This window comes from Amblyomma americanum, chromosome 8 (genome assembly GCF_052857255.1).
Source record: "Amblyomma americanum isolate KBUSLIRL-KWMA chromosome 8, ASM5285725v1, whole genome shotgun sequence".
Classification (NCBI taxonomy): Eukaryota; Metazoa; Arthropoda; class Arachnida; order Ixodida; family Ixodidae; genus Amblyomma; species Amblyomma americanum.
In genome coordinates this window covers 66,108,591-66,123,547 of record NC_135504.1, presented here as the reverse complement: position 1 = coordinate 66,123,547, position 14,957 = coordinate 66,108,591, and the positions used below count along the sequence as shown (strand labels likewise).

General features: G+C 44.8%; 1 protein-coding gene across 1 annotated transcript in view; it reads right to left on the bottom strand.

Moving 5' to 3' along the window:
* Positions 1-14,010, bottom strand: part of LOC144101827 (putative helicase with zinc finger domain) — a 66,935-nt gene extending 52,925 nt beyond the window's left edge. The window contains exons 1-6 of the mRNA XM_077635046.1: positions 13,684-14,010; positions 12,612-12,710; positions 7,395-7,581; positions 4,557-4,692; positions 1,480-1,662; positions 826-993 (exon numbers count right to left, since the gene is read on the bottom strand). Coding sequence (XP_077491172.1) covers positions 826-993; positions 1,480-1,662; positions 4,557-4,692; positions 7,395-7,581; positions 12,612-12,621 — 684 coding nt within the window. The 5' untranslated portion in view covers positions 12,622-12,710; positions 13,684-14,010. The remainder of the gene's footprint in view (positions 1-825; positions 994-1,479; positions 1,663-4,556; positions 4,693-7,394; positions 7,582-12,611; positions 12,711-13,683) is intronic.
* Positions 14,011-14,957: the final 947 nt, after the last annotated feature.

Below are 14,957 nucleotides of genomic sequence, written 5' to 3'. Positions count from 1 at the left end.
TCAATTTAAAGGTGATAGCGAACTTTCAAGATAAAGCGTGCAAAGTTACTAGAACATTCCGGAACAACGTAGAATCAGCTCTGCCTGGCTGCAATCAATCGAGATAAATCTAGTCGCGTCTTGCGTCGCAAACAAAGCTATAAATTCGTGTGGCGACAGATTTGAAAAAAGAACAAACACTGCAAATATTCGCGGCATTACTCCCCTCTCAAAGAAGCATCGACGCGATGCATTAAAACAAATAATGCGACTAGTAACAGAAAAAAACGGATCTTGCGAAAATAGAGCATGGAAATGCAGCGGCTTTTAGCGCGCATAATACGGATTCAGACGGACTACATGGACAACTTCTGGTCGTACGCGGCGTCGCTGGGATGCAGTCGCCGAGATGCAAAGAAAGCGATAAGGTGGTGTGGTGGCAGATTTGAAAAACGAAGAAACACTGCAAATATTCGCGGCAATATTCACACACCTCTGCTACAGATTCGGCTGCAACATACATTTGCATAGAATGGACCAAATTAGCAGGCTGATGACCTGGTTCACACTTCATTACAGTGCACTTCTACCCCGCCTAATGTACCTCAACAAAGTACAGCAACTCCAGCTGTGACGGTACTTGCCATTCAATTGTTAGCGTATTAGCACGAAACCAGCAGCCCTCACTTTCCTAGAAAAAAGGAAAGAAAAGAACCAATTCTAAGCTTGAGTCACCACTCCTCCTCCTAGTAGGTAAAGGAACGATGTCTGCACCAGGTTTGCAGTTCTTCACAAACCTGCGCTCCCCCATCTTCTCTTCACCCATCCCAGCCGCCGCTCACTCACCTCTATGACATAGGTTAGGACCTCCTTCTTGCCTGGAGGCTGGAGGCTGTTCACCCACTCCTGGCAGCCCTCCTGCAGCACGAACTTGAAGTGGGACCTCACCACCCGCTTCAGCTCAAAGTGGGCCCGGAAGGCATCGTGGAGCAACACCAGGCGCTCCAACGGGGTCTGCGCCCAAGAGGACAGAACACATCGTGACGAAACCTCCCTCACAACTCTGACCAGAGTTAAAAGCACCCAGAAAGAGGCTGCCATAAATCTTGTGCTTTTTAATAGCAGTTTCGCGGTGCTAGCTTACACGCAGGAAGATTCTCCAATCCTTTACTCATCACACCGGGCACCAGGTGAAATATTACAGAGGCACTAGTGTACACCTCTCAATGGTATCCACAGAAAGCGTGGCAAAAAGAATGAGCGGCATTGCTGCAGTTCACCTATCCCCACCTGTCAGAGAGCTTGTGATCAAAGGCAATCCCCACAACTCCAAACACTAAACTGTGGTTCTCCTAAACACTGTCACTAAACACTGCCACTAAACAGTGCCAGCATGTGATGCAAAGTCACAGCTTCAAAGCTGCGACTACTAACGTCCAAACATGAGGTCGAAAACCAGGACAGGTGGACGCAACTCAACATAGCCTCATCGGTACTCACAATCGTGTGCAGCTCAAATTCCCAATTAAGTCTAGTGTCCTTTGCCGTGACCGTGCGCTTCAGCTGTTGCTTGCACGTCAGCTTGAGGCCAGGCAGGTTCTCCGTCATCACCTTCTGCCTCGCCTCGGGATCCTTGGCCTCCGTGAAATACCGCAGGAGTTCCTCTGCATACTCCTGGTATCCCTGCAAGATGAGACAGCAGTTTTAAAGTGAAAAGCTCTACTTCTCCCATAATGAGCTGAAGGTCATCTGGCTCTTGGATTTGACCTCTAACGGGAGGTGCGCCGCATGTGCAAAATCACAAATGGCAGGTGCCTCAATTTTCATCTTCCTTCATTGCCACAGCTGCGCGCTGGGCAATCACATCCGCCGCTGCACTGGCTGCTGCTCGGCCGCTCCTCCTCGCCGGATGTGGCACGTGATGTGTCACGTGACACGCTCTTGCGCTTGGCTGTCACGTCCGCCACTGAGCCGACCACCGCTCTGGAGGCTCGCTTTTGTGGCGCGTGATTTGCTCTCGCTGAAGTCTTGAAACAATAAAGATGAACCAAAGCTCAACCGTGTCCAACTCTATGCTTAACAGAGATTTCGCTTTGTATATGCTGGCTCAGCTGAGTTGAGCCACGGCCACCTTTTTCAAGACACCTGCAGCCAGTGGAAACTAGCACATATGGTGCAAGCACACCACCACAATTTTCGATGCAGTTGAGTGTTATAGCTATCTCCGCTGGTTAACTCCTTCATTACTATGAAAAAAAATTACTGTTCATAATTGGTATGAGGCAGAATATTTCCCAGCAATATGCGAGGTGTAAAAAATGCAAAACGCATGAAAATGATGTGCTTTCTGAAGACACCTATTTCAACACAAGTACTTGGTGTGAATATTGCAGAAATATCAACGAACACAAAAAGTTGAAAATTAAGAAAAAATTGGAGGGGACACATAAGCTCTGCCTTAAGGGTATGACACGATAGCGTAGCGAGTTAATTCCCATATATGCGGAAGGTCACTATCTACTCTACATTCACACATCCCTGGGAGTCCTGATACCTCTCCTGGTGCAGTGGTGCAGCTGTTAAGCGATGCACCACCGCCCTGCAATGGCAGGTGTCACCTGCCACGTTGGGAAGTTTGCTCACTATCCGGTGGGCAGGTTGTGAGGATGCTGCAAGGTTACGTAACCTAGGTGGCCCTTTAGCCTCCTAGGTTGCTCTTTGGGGACCGCCTGCCAGAGCCATGCCCGTGATTTTTCACTCACAATGCCGACACTAAATTTTGGGGGTAACAGGTCAACTTTTTCGCTACCGTGCCATAGGTCACCGGGCGCATATGACCAACGTTTTGAAAAAGCCACCGAAAAATTCATTTTGCGCTTGCGAACATGCTGCGCCATCTAGATTGTGTGCTCAACAACTGGTCTTTTGATTGTGGTTTTGGTTTCAGTGTTTCGACATGAGGGGGCGCCATGAAAAATGAAACTTTGAACGGCCCCAGCAGCGTAGGCCGGTGAACATGGCGTCTGCGTCGCCGCGCGCTCCTCGAGATCGAAATCCAACGCTGAGCGCTTCGGCCGCTTTCAGTTCCGGTTTTTGCCATGAAAGCAGCCGTGATAAGTCACACAACAATGTACAAACGTCGGATTTCAGTTCTAACAGCAATACTTCGTCTCAGGGGCCTGGAACGTCGGTGTGTATTCACACTAAGTTTTGTTTTCATTCGTTCTGTGTTTTCTGCGGAGCATGCAGTTTGTAACTGATGACAGTGGTTTATTTTTGTGCTTCACGACCTTCACAACATATGGCCAAGACAGTTAGCCAAATGCTCAAGGTTGCATCACGTTTTTTCAACCGAGACGACAGCCGGGGTGTACATGTCGGCGTATTGCTGCGGAGCGGCGTTCGGAGATTTGCTCGACCTCTCTACTTCTTGACGTTCTTGGTCAGCTGGCTTTCAGGAAGCAGCTCACTCAACAAATGTTAGAGTATGGATGAGGTAGAAGTCCATGCCCCCAATCCTCCCATACAATCCATTAGCCACCAACCGAATAAAAAAAAAGAAAAGGGGTTGCAAGCTCTGCTATAAGAGACCCACACATGAACAAAGATCAAACGTTATGTGCAGCACCTGTCAAGTCTACCTCCGATTCACATCTTCACAGATTCCCTTTCACAGTGGCACGACAGTCAATACCGCTGACTTGACCGGCCGTAGAAAGTGCAATAATTTGTCCTTAGAGCTCAAAAACTTGGAGGAATGACAGCTATAAACTTGAGAAAGAGTTTGTATATTCCAGTTTTCCTCTAATCAAGTTCGCGCTTAGTGCAGCTTGTAATTTTTGTTTTTTTTTATATACTTTTTCAGTGTTTTTGCCACATTTGACTAATAAATGCTTAAGTACTTTTGCACACACGACTCCGCTCACTGTTTCATTCAGAAGTGCAACTAATAAGCTACGATTTCACGTGTTGCAATATGTGCTGGGTTTGCTACTTCTTATGAAAAAAAAACATTTCTTTCAGTACAAGTCAAATCGTCCATATTTCCGTGGTAGCGAAAGAGTTAAACCGTGTTAAGAATTGTATCAACAAGACAATACTTCTCGGAGGAAAAATAAGGCCAGGACAGAACGCATCTGCGTGTCCGCCACAATTCATCACTGCATTTCACTTAGCTGCAATGTCGACAGATGGCGTGGCAACCTAATCCTGTCTGTGTGGAGGGCGGCAAGAGGAAAAAAAAGGTGCACACGGTGGCAGGAAGGCGAGTGAGGCAAAGCGGAGGGGAAGAGACCAAGGAAATGCCAATCACGTGACATCAGCACCACATTAATGGGGTGCACCGAATGCACAGAGTCACAATTGAGCCTACACTCCTATCAAGTCTTAACCAGTGACCCAGCAGGCACTGTACTAGCGTGCGTAAACTAGTGGACAGCCTGCCACGAGTCCTCCATCCTTTTCCTTCTCCCTTTCCACCAATCCACTATACCACTCACATCACAAATCAGAACGTTTTCCCAGGATGGGAATGCACTGAAAGAAGAAGAATGAGGCCGGAAAGGGGGCCAACAAACCTCGAGGTGCTCCTTCTGGGCTTTCTTGACCCTGGCCTGGCGGTACTCAAGGCGCTCCCGCCATTCGGCAAGCTCGTCCTCACTGTGGGCCTCGCAGCACTGGTCGCCCAGCCGGCACTGGCCATACACCTGGTGACTGAGTCAGATCAAAAGCAGGCTTGCTGTCATGCCACCTGTGGCTTTTTGAGGCAGCAAAATGTACAATTTCTACAACAAAGAAACGAAACCTTTATATAATTCATTCACATACAGTAGACCATCACTAATTCAAACTTAAAGGGGCCAGAGGTTTTTCTGTCTGAATTATCCCTTTAATATGATCCAAGACTAAATGTTGTTTGCTTTATGGAAATGTCTATGAATGCAAAAAGATGTTCTGAACCTTTATTCTCTGTGCAAACATTGCTACAAACTAAAACATAAAATATCGGTGGAAGGCAATGATAAGTTAACTCCACCAGAAATCTCCAACTGCCCGCGCAGTTGAAAAAATTTATCTACGCTAACGCTGTTTTCCAACCGATTAAAATCACAATACTAATTGGGACCTCAAGGGAGTGGAAATAACGGCCAAATTACCCAAAGGTGAAATTGTCGGAACACTGCAAAACAAACTTTTTAAAACACATCCGTTTCGCACCAAAGCAAATTTAATTGATGAAAAAATAAGTAATGGTCATCTAGTTTTGAGTGAAAACCGAGTGGGAATGACGATTTTTTGCAATTCCGTCATGAAGTACTGAATGTCAACTATCGGGATCATCAAAGCAGAACTACTCCCAATACAGTAAGGCCTTCCACGGCCTCCTTCACAGGTGTGACACAGTAACGGTGTAGCCTCCTCACAAGCGGCGGTGACCATGTACGGATGGCTTCACCACAGAAAAAAATGAGCAGCTTGTGATGACCGCTCATTTTCGGCACACAGTAAGAGCCACGCAGACAGAAGTGAGCGAAACGCACCTTTGAGCCTGAATGGCGAGACCCCTTTCAAAATGAATTAAGACCAGCAATGAGCCAGAGACCAAAATGGCGTGCAGCTGGTCTTGGCTCGTCGCTGCATACCAGGCCACTATCGTGAGCTGGCACGAACCTCAGAAAACGAAACTATGCGCCAACGAGGCACCTCCGATCGCATGGGGTGCCAGCTAGACTTTGACACGGCCGAGTACGAGTTAACTGGCAGGACGGGCTGAATTCACTCCTCACATGGCACCGTAACCCTGACGTATGTAACCTTGGCCGCCACTTTTCCATGTGCCGGGAGCAGCAAAGTAAGACAAAAAATTTGAAATTAAGAAAGTTAAGAGCAATCACGACACGAATTTAGCGGCTTTAAACTATACTGAAAACATACCCGGCCAAACGAAATGTTGAAATTTGTTTGAATTAAGCAAAAATAAAAATTATACGTGTTTGAATTATCGTGAGTCTATATGTTTCCCTAGATATGGGAAAAAGCTCTCTGCTGTTCGCACCAGGCCAGCAAAAATTTACACATGTTCTGAACTGAGCATCATTTGGGAATCTGATGAAACTACACACAATCCTTTGGCATCCAATGCAATCGGTGCAACTGCGTTCTTCCCATGCGAGCCCTGTTTCATGCTGGTCAGTACGCAGGGTTTAACATCATCGCCTCATGTTTGGTGCATTATGGCCCGAATCCCACTTACAGTAGAACCTTCCTATGACGTCCCCGGGTGCTGCGTTGGCTGCTGGTTGGCTCTGGGGCATGCTTGTGTCGTCCTTGTTTGCACAATTTCTAGGTTCAACAGATGGCGAGTGTGTAGGATTAAAGTGCCTGCCCCGAAAACAGCGTACGAGCACGTGCACATGCCCACACTTCTCCCCCTCTGCCCCTGCTTCCTTCCTTTCACAGGCGGAGGGAGGGAGACAAACAGCAAACATTTTTTCCAAGCAACTATGTTTTCTTTTCTTTTTTTTTCTGCAGTCCCATGAGAAATGCAGCGGGAGATTTCTACTGCATTACTATACTAAGGCCCATCATCACCTCAAGTTTGCCATGAGGAAATGATGGGCCAAAGAAAGCTTGTCATGTTTCGGGCTTCCTTGAGCGTTAACGCAAACCGTTTTCCTTTTAACGCAAAGGAACCATACTTCAGTATGCTTACATAGTTTGTGAGATCTATGCTCAAAATTCAAATCAGAATGCCCACTTTGTTTTTAATATTTATGACATGTACTTAGTGTATCAGCTGTAAAGAACAGCTTGGGCTGGGACACACTCCAAAGATGAAGGAGAGTCCTCTGTCAAGAATTTCATGATATATATTCCATATCCAAAAACTAGAATTAACCGAACTTAATTTATACTGCCGCCAGCTTATGTGTCACTGCAGAGGGACTGTACATTTGAGGCTGAGCAATTCAGATCCAAAACAAAACTTTTTTAAATGTCTTCCTTTCAAAACAAAAAAACTATTTTGAATGGAACAGGCTGTCTGAGGAAATGGTATCCACATTATGCCACAAATTTTCTTCCACACTACGTCTTTTGCGTACCATGGCATGTTCTGTCACTACCGCAACATTATTTCTTTTTTTTTTTTGTCACGTGCAGTTGTATGTTTCTCATTTTCTACCTCCATCACTGTAATACCATATAATGACGCCGTGGGTATTATGATAAACAGATCACTTCTTGCAGGCACTGAAATAAAGAAACATAGCCCAGGAATAAAAAGACGACGACGCTTCTTTAGTTACAATGCACTACCGACACGCCCAAGCCTATTCACTTCACAGGCACAGATGACAAAGGAGTAGAAAAACAAAAAGTAGACCTCCTAGGCTAAAGGTTGTTGCATAACTCACTTTTGACAGATTGAGAGCTCTCTGCATGGCACACCACGTGGTGGCGGGCGGTGCTTCCATGTGCGACCGCCATCTGACACCAGCACCGCACGGTGTTCGGCCGAGTTGCAGTGCTCGCGGAATTCCTTCTCCTGGTCAAAGTTCTTCCCGCAGAACTCGCAGGAGAAGTCCGACGACTCCGTGTCGGCTGGAAGAGAGAAGACAAATTTGAAAGGTCCATAGTATTCACAAAAAAAAAGAGAGAGAGAAGGCTAATTTCTAGAACTTCATGTCCTCAAGTGGAAACTAAATAAATCAACCAAACAGACCACTACTCAAAAATTAGGCATTTGCAGGGGAAAAAAAAAAAGAAGTAAGAAATAATGCACATTTAGATTATTCCACGGTGGTGCAGTCTATGTAAAAATATAAACAATGGCGCATTTCATAACTTGAATGAATAAAAATATTTCCTGGAATTTCCATCTAAACTTGGAAATACTGCATTTCTTGCTCCTACTCTATTTCAGTTCCAATATTTTTTGCATGTAATCAGAAGAAATTACAAGTACTAACCTGCTGAGGATAATATTTCTGGAAACTTCAAAATTTCAAAGTAAGCAAAACCATAATGTGTAACTTTCGCTGAGCCTACACATCAGGGATCCATGCTTTTTAATCCACTCAAAAACTTCAGCAACAATAAGCACTCAAAGACTGCTTTTAAGTACTTTCCTCTCTATCTCCCTCTCTTTTTTTTCTTTCTGAGAAAGCATGTTTCTGCCAACCATGGAAACTACAAACGCTGATATGAAATGTTGACATCTCATCAAAAATACTCCAAGAATAGAATAAACAAATGCAACCTTGGAGGCACACACACACAACAAAGGCAACCTCAAGGAACACACACACACAAACCACTTCGATACTCCAACTCTGTTCTTGTCAAGTATGTGTGAAAGTAGTATAATGTAACTTTCAATTATGGGCCAATACTACCAACAAGCCCTGCTTAGCTATGGAGTTCTTATGTAATGAGTGGGAACTTTGCTGAGAAAAATTTAGGAAAGAGAAACACATACAAAAATGCTTCCAAAGCAATGAACATGAGATCAGTAGCTACTCAGTGCTTGTATCTGAAGAAGGACCAGCAAATGTCATACATCCCCGAAAATTCATCCATCAGAAGAAAAATAAATAAATACATAAAGTGTAAAGACCTTGGATTGATTCTGAAGCCAGCAACATGCGCAGCTGCACCAAGAGATGTCAGAACTGCCTCATTTTGTGCACGCAGATGATGTGCAGCTGGTGCCTTCACGCAGCAGAAAGCAATACATCAGACCAACGTCGCCGATTAGATAAGGAAACAATTCAACAAGAGAAAAGGTCAACGGGAACAAAATGTCAGGCTAAACTGCAGACTGGAAAACACTGGGGATGAGATGCAAGACGATAAGCACACACAGTATCGACTCGCAACTGTCACTTAAATGCAAGTAATAACATATTAGTAGGGGTGTGAAAATGCTAAAGTTTTCGAATATGAAAAAAAAAAAAGAACTTCAAATATCGAACTGAATGAATATATGTTAAACATGAAAAAAAAATTCAGAAAAAGATAAGCAAATGCTGTTTTTTTTTTTTTAAGAATAGCAAACAGCCTTTCCAATCGAAAAACAAAAACAAAACTGTGACCCGTCACCATGCAAAAAAAGCTACATGCACAGAAATACATGCTGCTTGAATTGATAGCACTACAGTATGCAATTTTCGCAATATGGTCATGCAAAATGAGCGACAAAACAAACCCATGAACTGACACATAATGGCAACAGAAGGAAGTACGATTGGAAGTAAAGGCGCATTAATTCACACTTCAAGAAACCGCAAGATATGACCTAATTAACCGAAGGCCAAGTTATCAAATGTACCCCCAAAGATAAACTTATTAAGAATAGAAACTGCCGAAAAAAAAGTGAAAATGGCGTCAAGCCTCGTGAGGAAGTATCGCACGGTGAACAGGCCATGACGAGCGTGCGATATCGGCACGCTGACAGAACAATGTGCACACATATGAGGAGACCACACACTGGCTTCGAAACGAAGAGACAGCGAAAAAGAAATTACCAGAGACATGCAGGTCAGCGTCTGATAGCAACGCGCAGCTGGTTCGGACAGCCATCCCCATAACTGTGCATAGGCTATGGTCCGTGCCATGAGAAACTTGCTTGAACCCTCACTTTTCTATGAGAAACTTGAGTTGCCTCCCTTGTTTCACTTTTCAATGCACAGGTAACACAGGTTCACGCCTGCTGCATAGATGGCCCCTAGCAGGCACCAGACACTGTGCTCAGCTCATTTTGAGCACCTTCGGATGCTCCGGATCTCAAATGAACTGCGTGAATAGCTGGATAACTGCACCACCACAAAGCGCACAAAACCTCAATGAAAACAAAACTGAACACTAAGAAATCCAACCCGTAGCACATTCAACAAGCCATCAGATGTTCTGTTATGAAGGATACAGAAAAATTCCATGGGCATGGGCATTAAGTATGTAACACATAATTGAAAGATCAAAATAAAAAACAGCACACTTTCTCATTATGATTGTTTTAAGTGGGTGGTCAACCATGTTGTTCTCATTGCTTGAAAAAGCCGACTTGGAGGAATTTTGCATGAAGTCGAAGTATAACAGCTTGGAAGTGTGACCAGTCAAGGGTCAAGTATCTGAAGATAGGTGCCCAGCATCAGCTTCGAACAGGTGCGCAGTGTCATGGTCTTCAGCCCTCTTACAGGGAACAAGCTATCTGATCTTAAGTTCTCTTAAGAAACTAGTTTGTTTGTGCATGATTCTGAGCATGCGAACATTGCCCTATAATACTCAAGGCAGTACTAGACCGGTAATCTGGGAAGTTCTGCACCATGTTTAAATACAGAGTGGCTAGGAGCCGTCCATGGTCATTTTAATCCAGTTGACTGCAAAGTCTGCATAATGCTATTGCTACTACCACGTTTCTATCTTTCACAGCATAAGTCCACCCAATAAACTGTTTACTTTGGAAGCAAACATCTGCCTTCTTGATTGTCCACATCTGCAATCACCACCTCTCCCATTGCTATTTTATACTAGTTTTGTGTCAGCGCTGGCACTGTTCATTGGTGCAGAAGAGTTCCACAATTCTAGCCACAATTCTGTGTACATTCCTAATCATGAAGCTTTATGCTGCTTATCTTACAGAAACCAAAATGCAGATGAACTCCTATCTTTTGTAATACTGCTTCACTGGTGCAGATTGGAATGGCATGCAATGATATCAAGTAATACCTACAGCAACAGGACAAACAAGAAATGCATGGACTGTCCACTGCCTCTCCTAGTCTATCAAAGCTCAGATAGAACTAGATAACCAGAAAGCATGTGGACTGCTCGCTGATAAAGGCTTCCCCATCAGCCACAGGTCATAGATAACCGAGGACAACCACATTTTATCTCTGCATGGTGAGGCAAGTTCGCAAGTTTTACAGATCAAATTAAGGATCTACCTGTGAAGTGAAGGCTTCCTAGTAATCTCAATGGGTGACTTTGATCAACTGCGCCCACATACTGTATTTTCTCTCATATAACCTGCCCCAAACATTTTTAGGAGGGGGGTCATGTTCTTGGAGACATGAGGTGTCCCATACTGTGTCGCGGGTCTAAATTGTCATCGACGCATGTCATGCCAACGAGTGGATAGCGAAGGGTTGTATGCTAAACCAAAGGGTGACAACCTTTACGTCCTCACATCAACTGGATGCGTCCCAAGCCCAGACATCACATCACTTTGCCAACACATCACTGATGCTTGGAAGGAAACGCCAGCTTATATGGTACACAAAAGCGCCAGTAAGTGCATAGTGAGCAACAGCTTGGATGTTAGAGAACATGGCTTCATTAACAGCAGTGAAAAAAAATCTTAAGATTGCAAGGTAATGATAATTTAATAAGATAAAATCAGCGTTGCACGAAGCTTCTCGAAATTAGCTTCCTTCGACAACAAAATTATCATTATTAAAACTGTTAAGAAGGTACCTAGTTGTACTTCATACACTCAAATGTTGAAATTAGGGGTGCAGGTTATATGCAGGGGAGGGTTATAAGCGTGAAAATATGGTATATAGCAGATGTGGTAACTCAATAGCATAAAAAAAAAAGTGAATGATGATGCTCAAGCAATAGGCACGCTGTGAAAGCAGCACAACAGGAAAGATTCAAAAGACCAAGTACAGGCTAAACGACGTTACACGTAAATTTTTTGGGACACTGCCCCACATGATAAGAAGGCACTGCCTACTGTGTTGGCAGACAGGTGAATTTCCATGCTGAAACCCTCCTGGCACTCGTCTCTGGTTGCCTACACAAAACCACACGACAATTTGCCATGAAAGCTGACTCGGGTACTCTCGCAACTGTCTTTCAGAAAAGAGAGCACTCCTGATCTACATTTTTGTGCCTCACTGCAGCTACAAATTTTTACCAACAGAAATTTGACTGCTGCCCGGGTTGCAAGCACCTGCAAACGGGGACGTTTAACCAATCTTTTGAGACCGTCTTCATGCAAGCCAAATAGCACCCAACAATCGTGGTGTGGAATTTCAGTGCCATGAACATAAATGTGCAGCTTACGAGAAGCTTACTGAAAAAAAATAGCAAAGCGTAAAAAGACTAAACAAGTACAACACACAACGCACACCATTAGCAGGTTCGGTTAGCGAGCTCGAGACTTCAACTCTCACGCGACATGTGCACCACTACGGAGTTTAGCTGATTTTTTTTTTTTGTCACATTTGGCACAAGCTATCATTCATTTCTCCCGCTTTCAGTACTCGAGGTAAGGGTCGCAAGAAATAAGAGACTATTCCCAAGCTGTAGCCGAACACTGGCGAGAGCCGGGTTAGTCTAGAACTTCTCCCTGCAGAATCAGGACCACGAAAAGCACAGAAAAATTCTAATGCCGCCCTAGGTAGCCGGTCAGAGTAGAGTCAGGAGAATTTCAGCCCAGAAACTCTCCCAGTAGAATACATACTGACAAAGATATTTATCAAACAAGTCCACCGTCACTGAATGACCAAAATAGACCTCACAACAAGCGGCAAACACCTTCCTTCTCTATCACAAAAGGAGAATTTGCTTGACAGCATTCAGATCAAAAAGGTATTCTCGCGCCTTTAAAAAATTCAAGCACTTACCCCAACTCATGCTTGTGGCCTTGCTGATCTAGAGTTGTCGAGTGGTCACAGCTGCTGGGGTGCGCTCCATAGCCGTGCCTTGGCTATGCTCCTAAAACACTGAATATAGGACGAATGCGAGAAAATGCATTCCTGTCAAAGATACACAAAAGAATAAGAACAGCGGAAAAACAATAGATGCATACAACAATGACCGAGGCGACGCGTGCGCGCAGTCTCGATTTTAACACATTAACAACACCAGCGAAACGAATTCGTTTTGCATCCTGTGCAGTTTATTATGGCTATCTTTGGTGCCGGGTGAATGGCCTGCCACAGGCCATGTCAGTATGCAGAACGATGCCCCACTTATCGAAGGCTTCACAAAGCGAAATAAACAATGGCTGCACGGCGGCGGCAGTAGCACTGTATATTATCCATGCATAGCAATGTCACTTACGTAAAGTGGCAACAGGTTGCATAAGGAGCTACAATCTAAAGCCGCAATTCGCTTCAAGCCGCGGTTTGTGTTGAATACTGCAGATTTCGCAAACAGCGAGTGAATTAACTTTTTTTTTTTTTTCAGGAATACTAAACGGCACTCCGCTGTTAATTTCTCAAAACGAAAATCGAAACACCTATCCAGTCCGCCTTGCAGCGTTTCTCATCAAATCAACCCTTGACATCCGACGTTACCACGTGGTTCCAAAGTGGGACCGATAACCAAAACACGCTACTATAGCGCAGGGTGCACCGAAACGGGAACTATACTGGTCGCGCGTCGCTGAACTGACGCAACGATTTCCGTTTGCACTCGGCCCTGCTGCTTGCAATACGAACGGCTACCGCGCGCGCCTACGCGCCCATCGCGTCCGATGACAGCGTCAAAGCAAGGACTAACAAACAAGTCCCCAGACGCAGCGCTAACCAAGAACGCGAATAGTAACCCCTGTGCGTCGACTCGATTTGCTTTGAAAAGTCGCGTAACTGCGGGACAGTTTCAAAACGAAGTTTGACAAAGAACGTTAACGACCTCTCGACAAGTTAAGCGCAAAACGAAAACAAAGGCCGAAAGCATGCTCAAATAACTTACCTGAAAGCCAGCCAAAGCAAAGCAGTGGACCCTACAACAATGCCTTGACAATGCCACAGGACACCGACACAGCTGCCGACGGCTTATCTTGCATTACGATGAATCACTGTTGCGAACGGAACCGAAGCGAAGTGTTGACAAGTATTGACGCGCTAACGTAAACGGACGCGAGTGAATACGGGGCAACGGACGCCAAGGAACGACCCAACTGAAGCAGCAATCGCGCTAACCGGCAGAGCCACCAGTTGCCAACTTCCACGAGCTTGAAGCTGCGAACTAACTGCCCGGCTGCCGCGAACGGAACAATTAACGACCACAACAGTGAACGGGAACTGGCTTTCGTTGGCTCGCATTGCCTTACGAATGCGGCAAAGCCAGCGAAGTGGCGAAGCGAAGCGTAGCTAAGCTAGATCCACTAAAACCATCGCAACTTCTGAAGTTTAGAGACGTTGCACACCGACTTTACAGTGCACTTTTCTTGCAGTTATTCTTCAGTTATTGTTCAGCTCGTGACCGCAGCATCTGGTTTCGGTTTCATAACAGGAGCCAGCGGGACTGTTCCGAACGTTCGAGGTTCAAATATTTTGTACTACGTTTGGTGTCCGGCACCTAAACCTTTTCTAGCACGAAATATATTATTACGCTGGCCACTTTCTTGTGCCTTTCTTCCGAGGAAAATATCGGGAGAATATCAGTTCTCGTCTGGCAAGACGCGCGACGACCGTAATCGAAAGGCGCCAATAAAGTTTGTTCCTTCTCTTATTAAAATGACGAATGTAATTAGATACCGTGAAAAACCCTCAATTCTGCTACCTGTGACACACGCGTTTATTTTTTTTTTAATTTCAGACCTATTCCATGATTTTATTGCTGCGCTGCACGCGTCGCAATTTTGTTTTTAGAAGAGGTGACAGCTGAACAGAAAATATAACACGTGATCACGCAACGTTACGTTGCTAGCGCGGCTCCAAAAATAAGTTTTAGTTTCCAAGTCCATAATGTTTAGGGGAATTCCTCAAGATATTTGCAATACAAGTTTGGTTACTCATTAGCATCCAGCCAAGAGCAGTCACTTTAAAGGAAAGCTATGCATCTCGCATAAAAACTTTGTAGTTGAGAAAAATCCCATCTGGTCCAATTGAACCCAGGACCATTTACCGCCGGCCTGGGCCGCCACTCTTCCAACTAAGCTCTTGTGGCACTTAGGTGGATGCTAACGAGTATATACCCAGATGAAAATATAATTTCCATTTCCAGCTGGAAATGCACTTTTC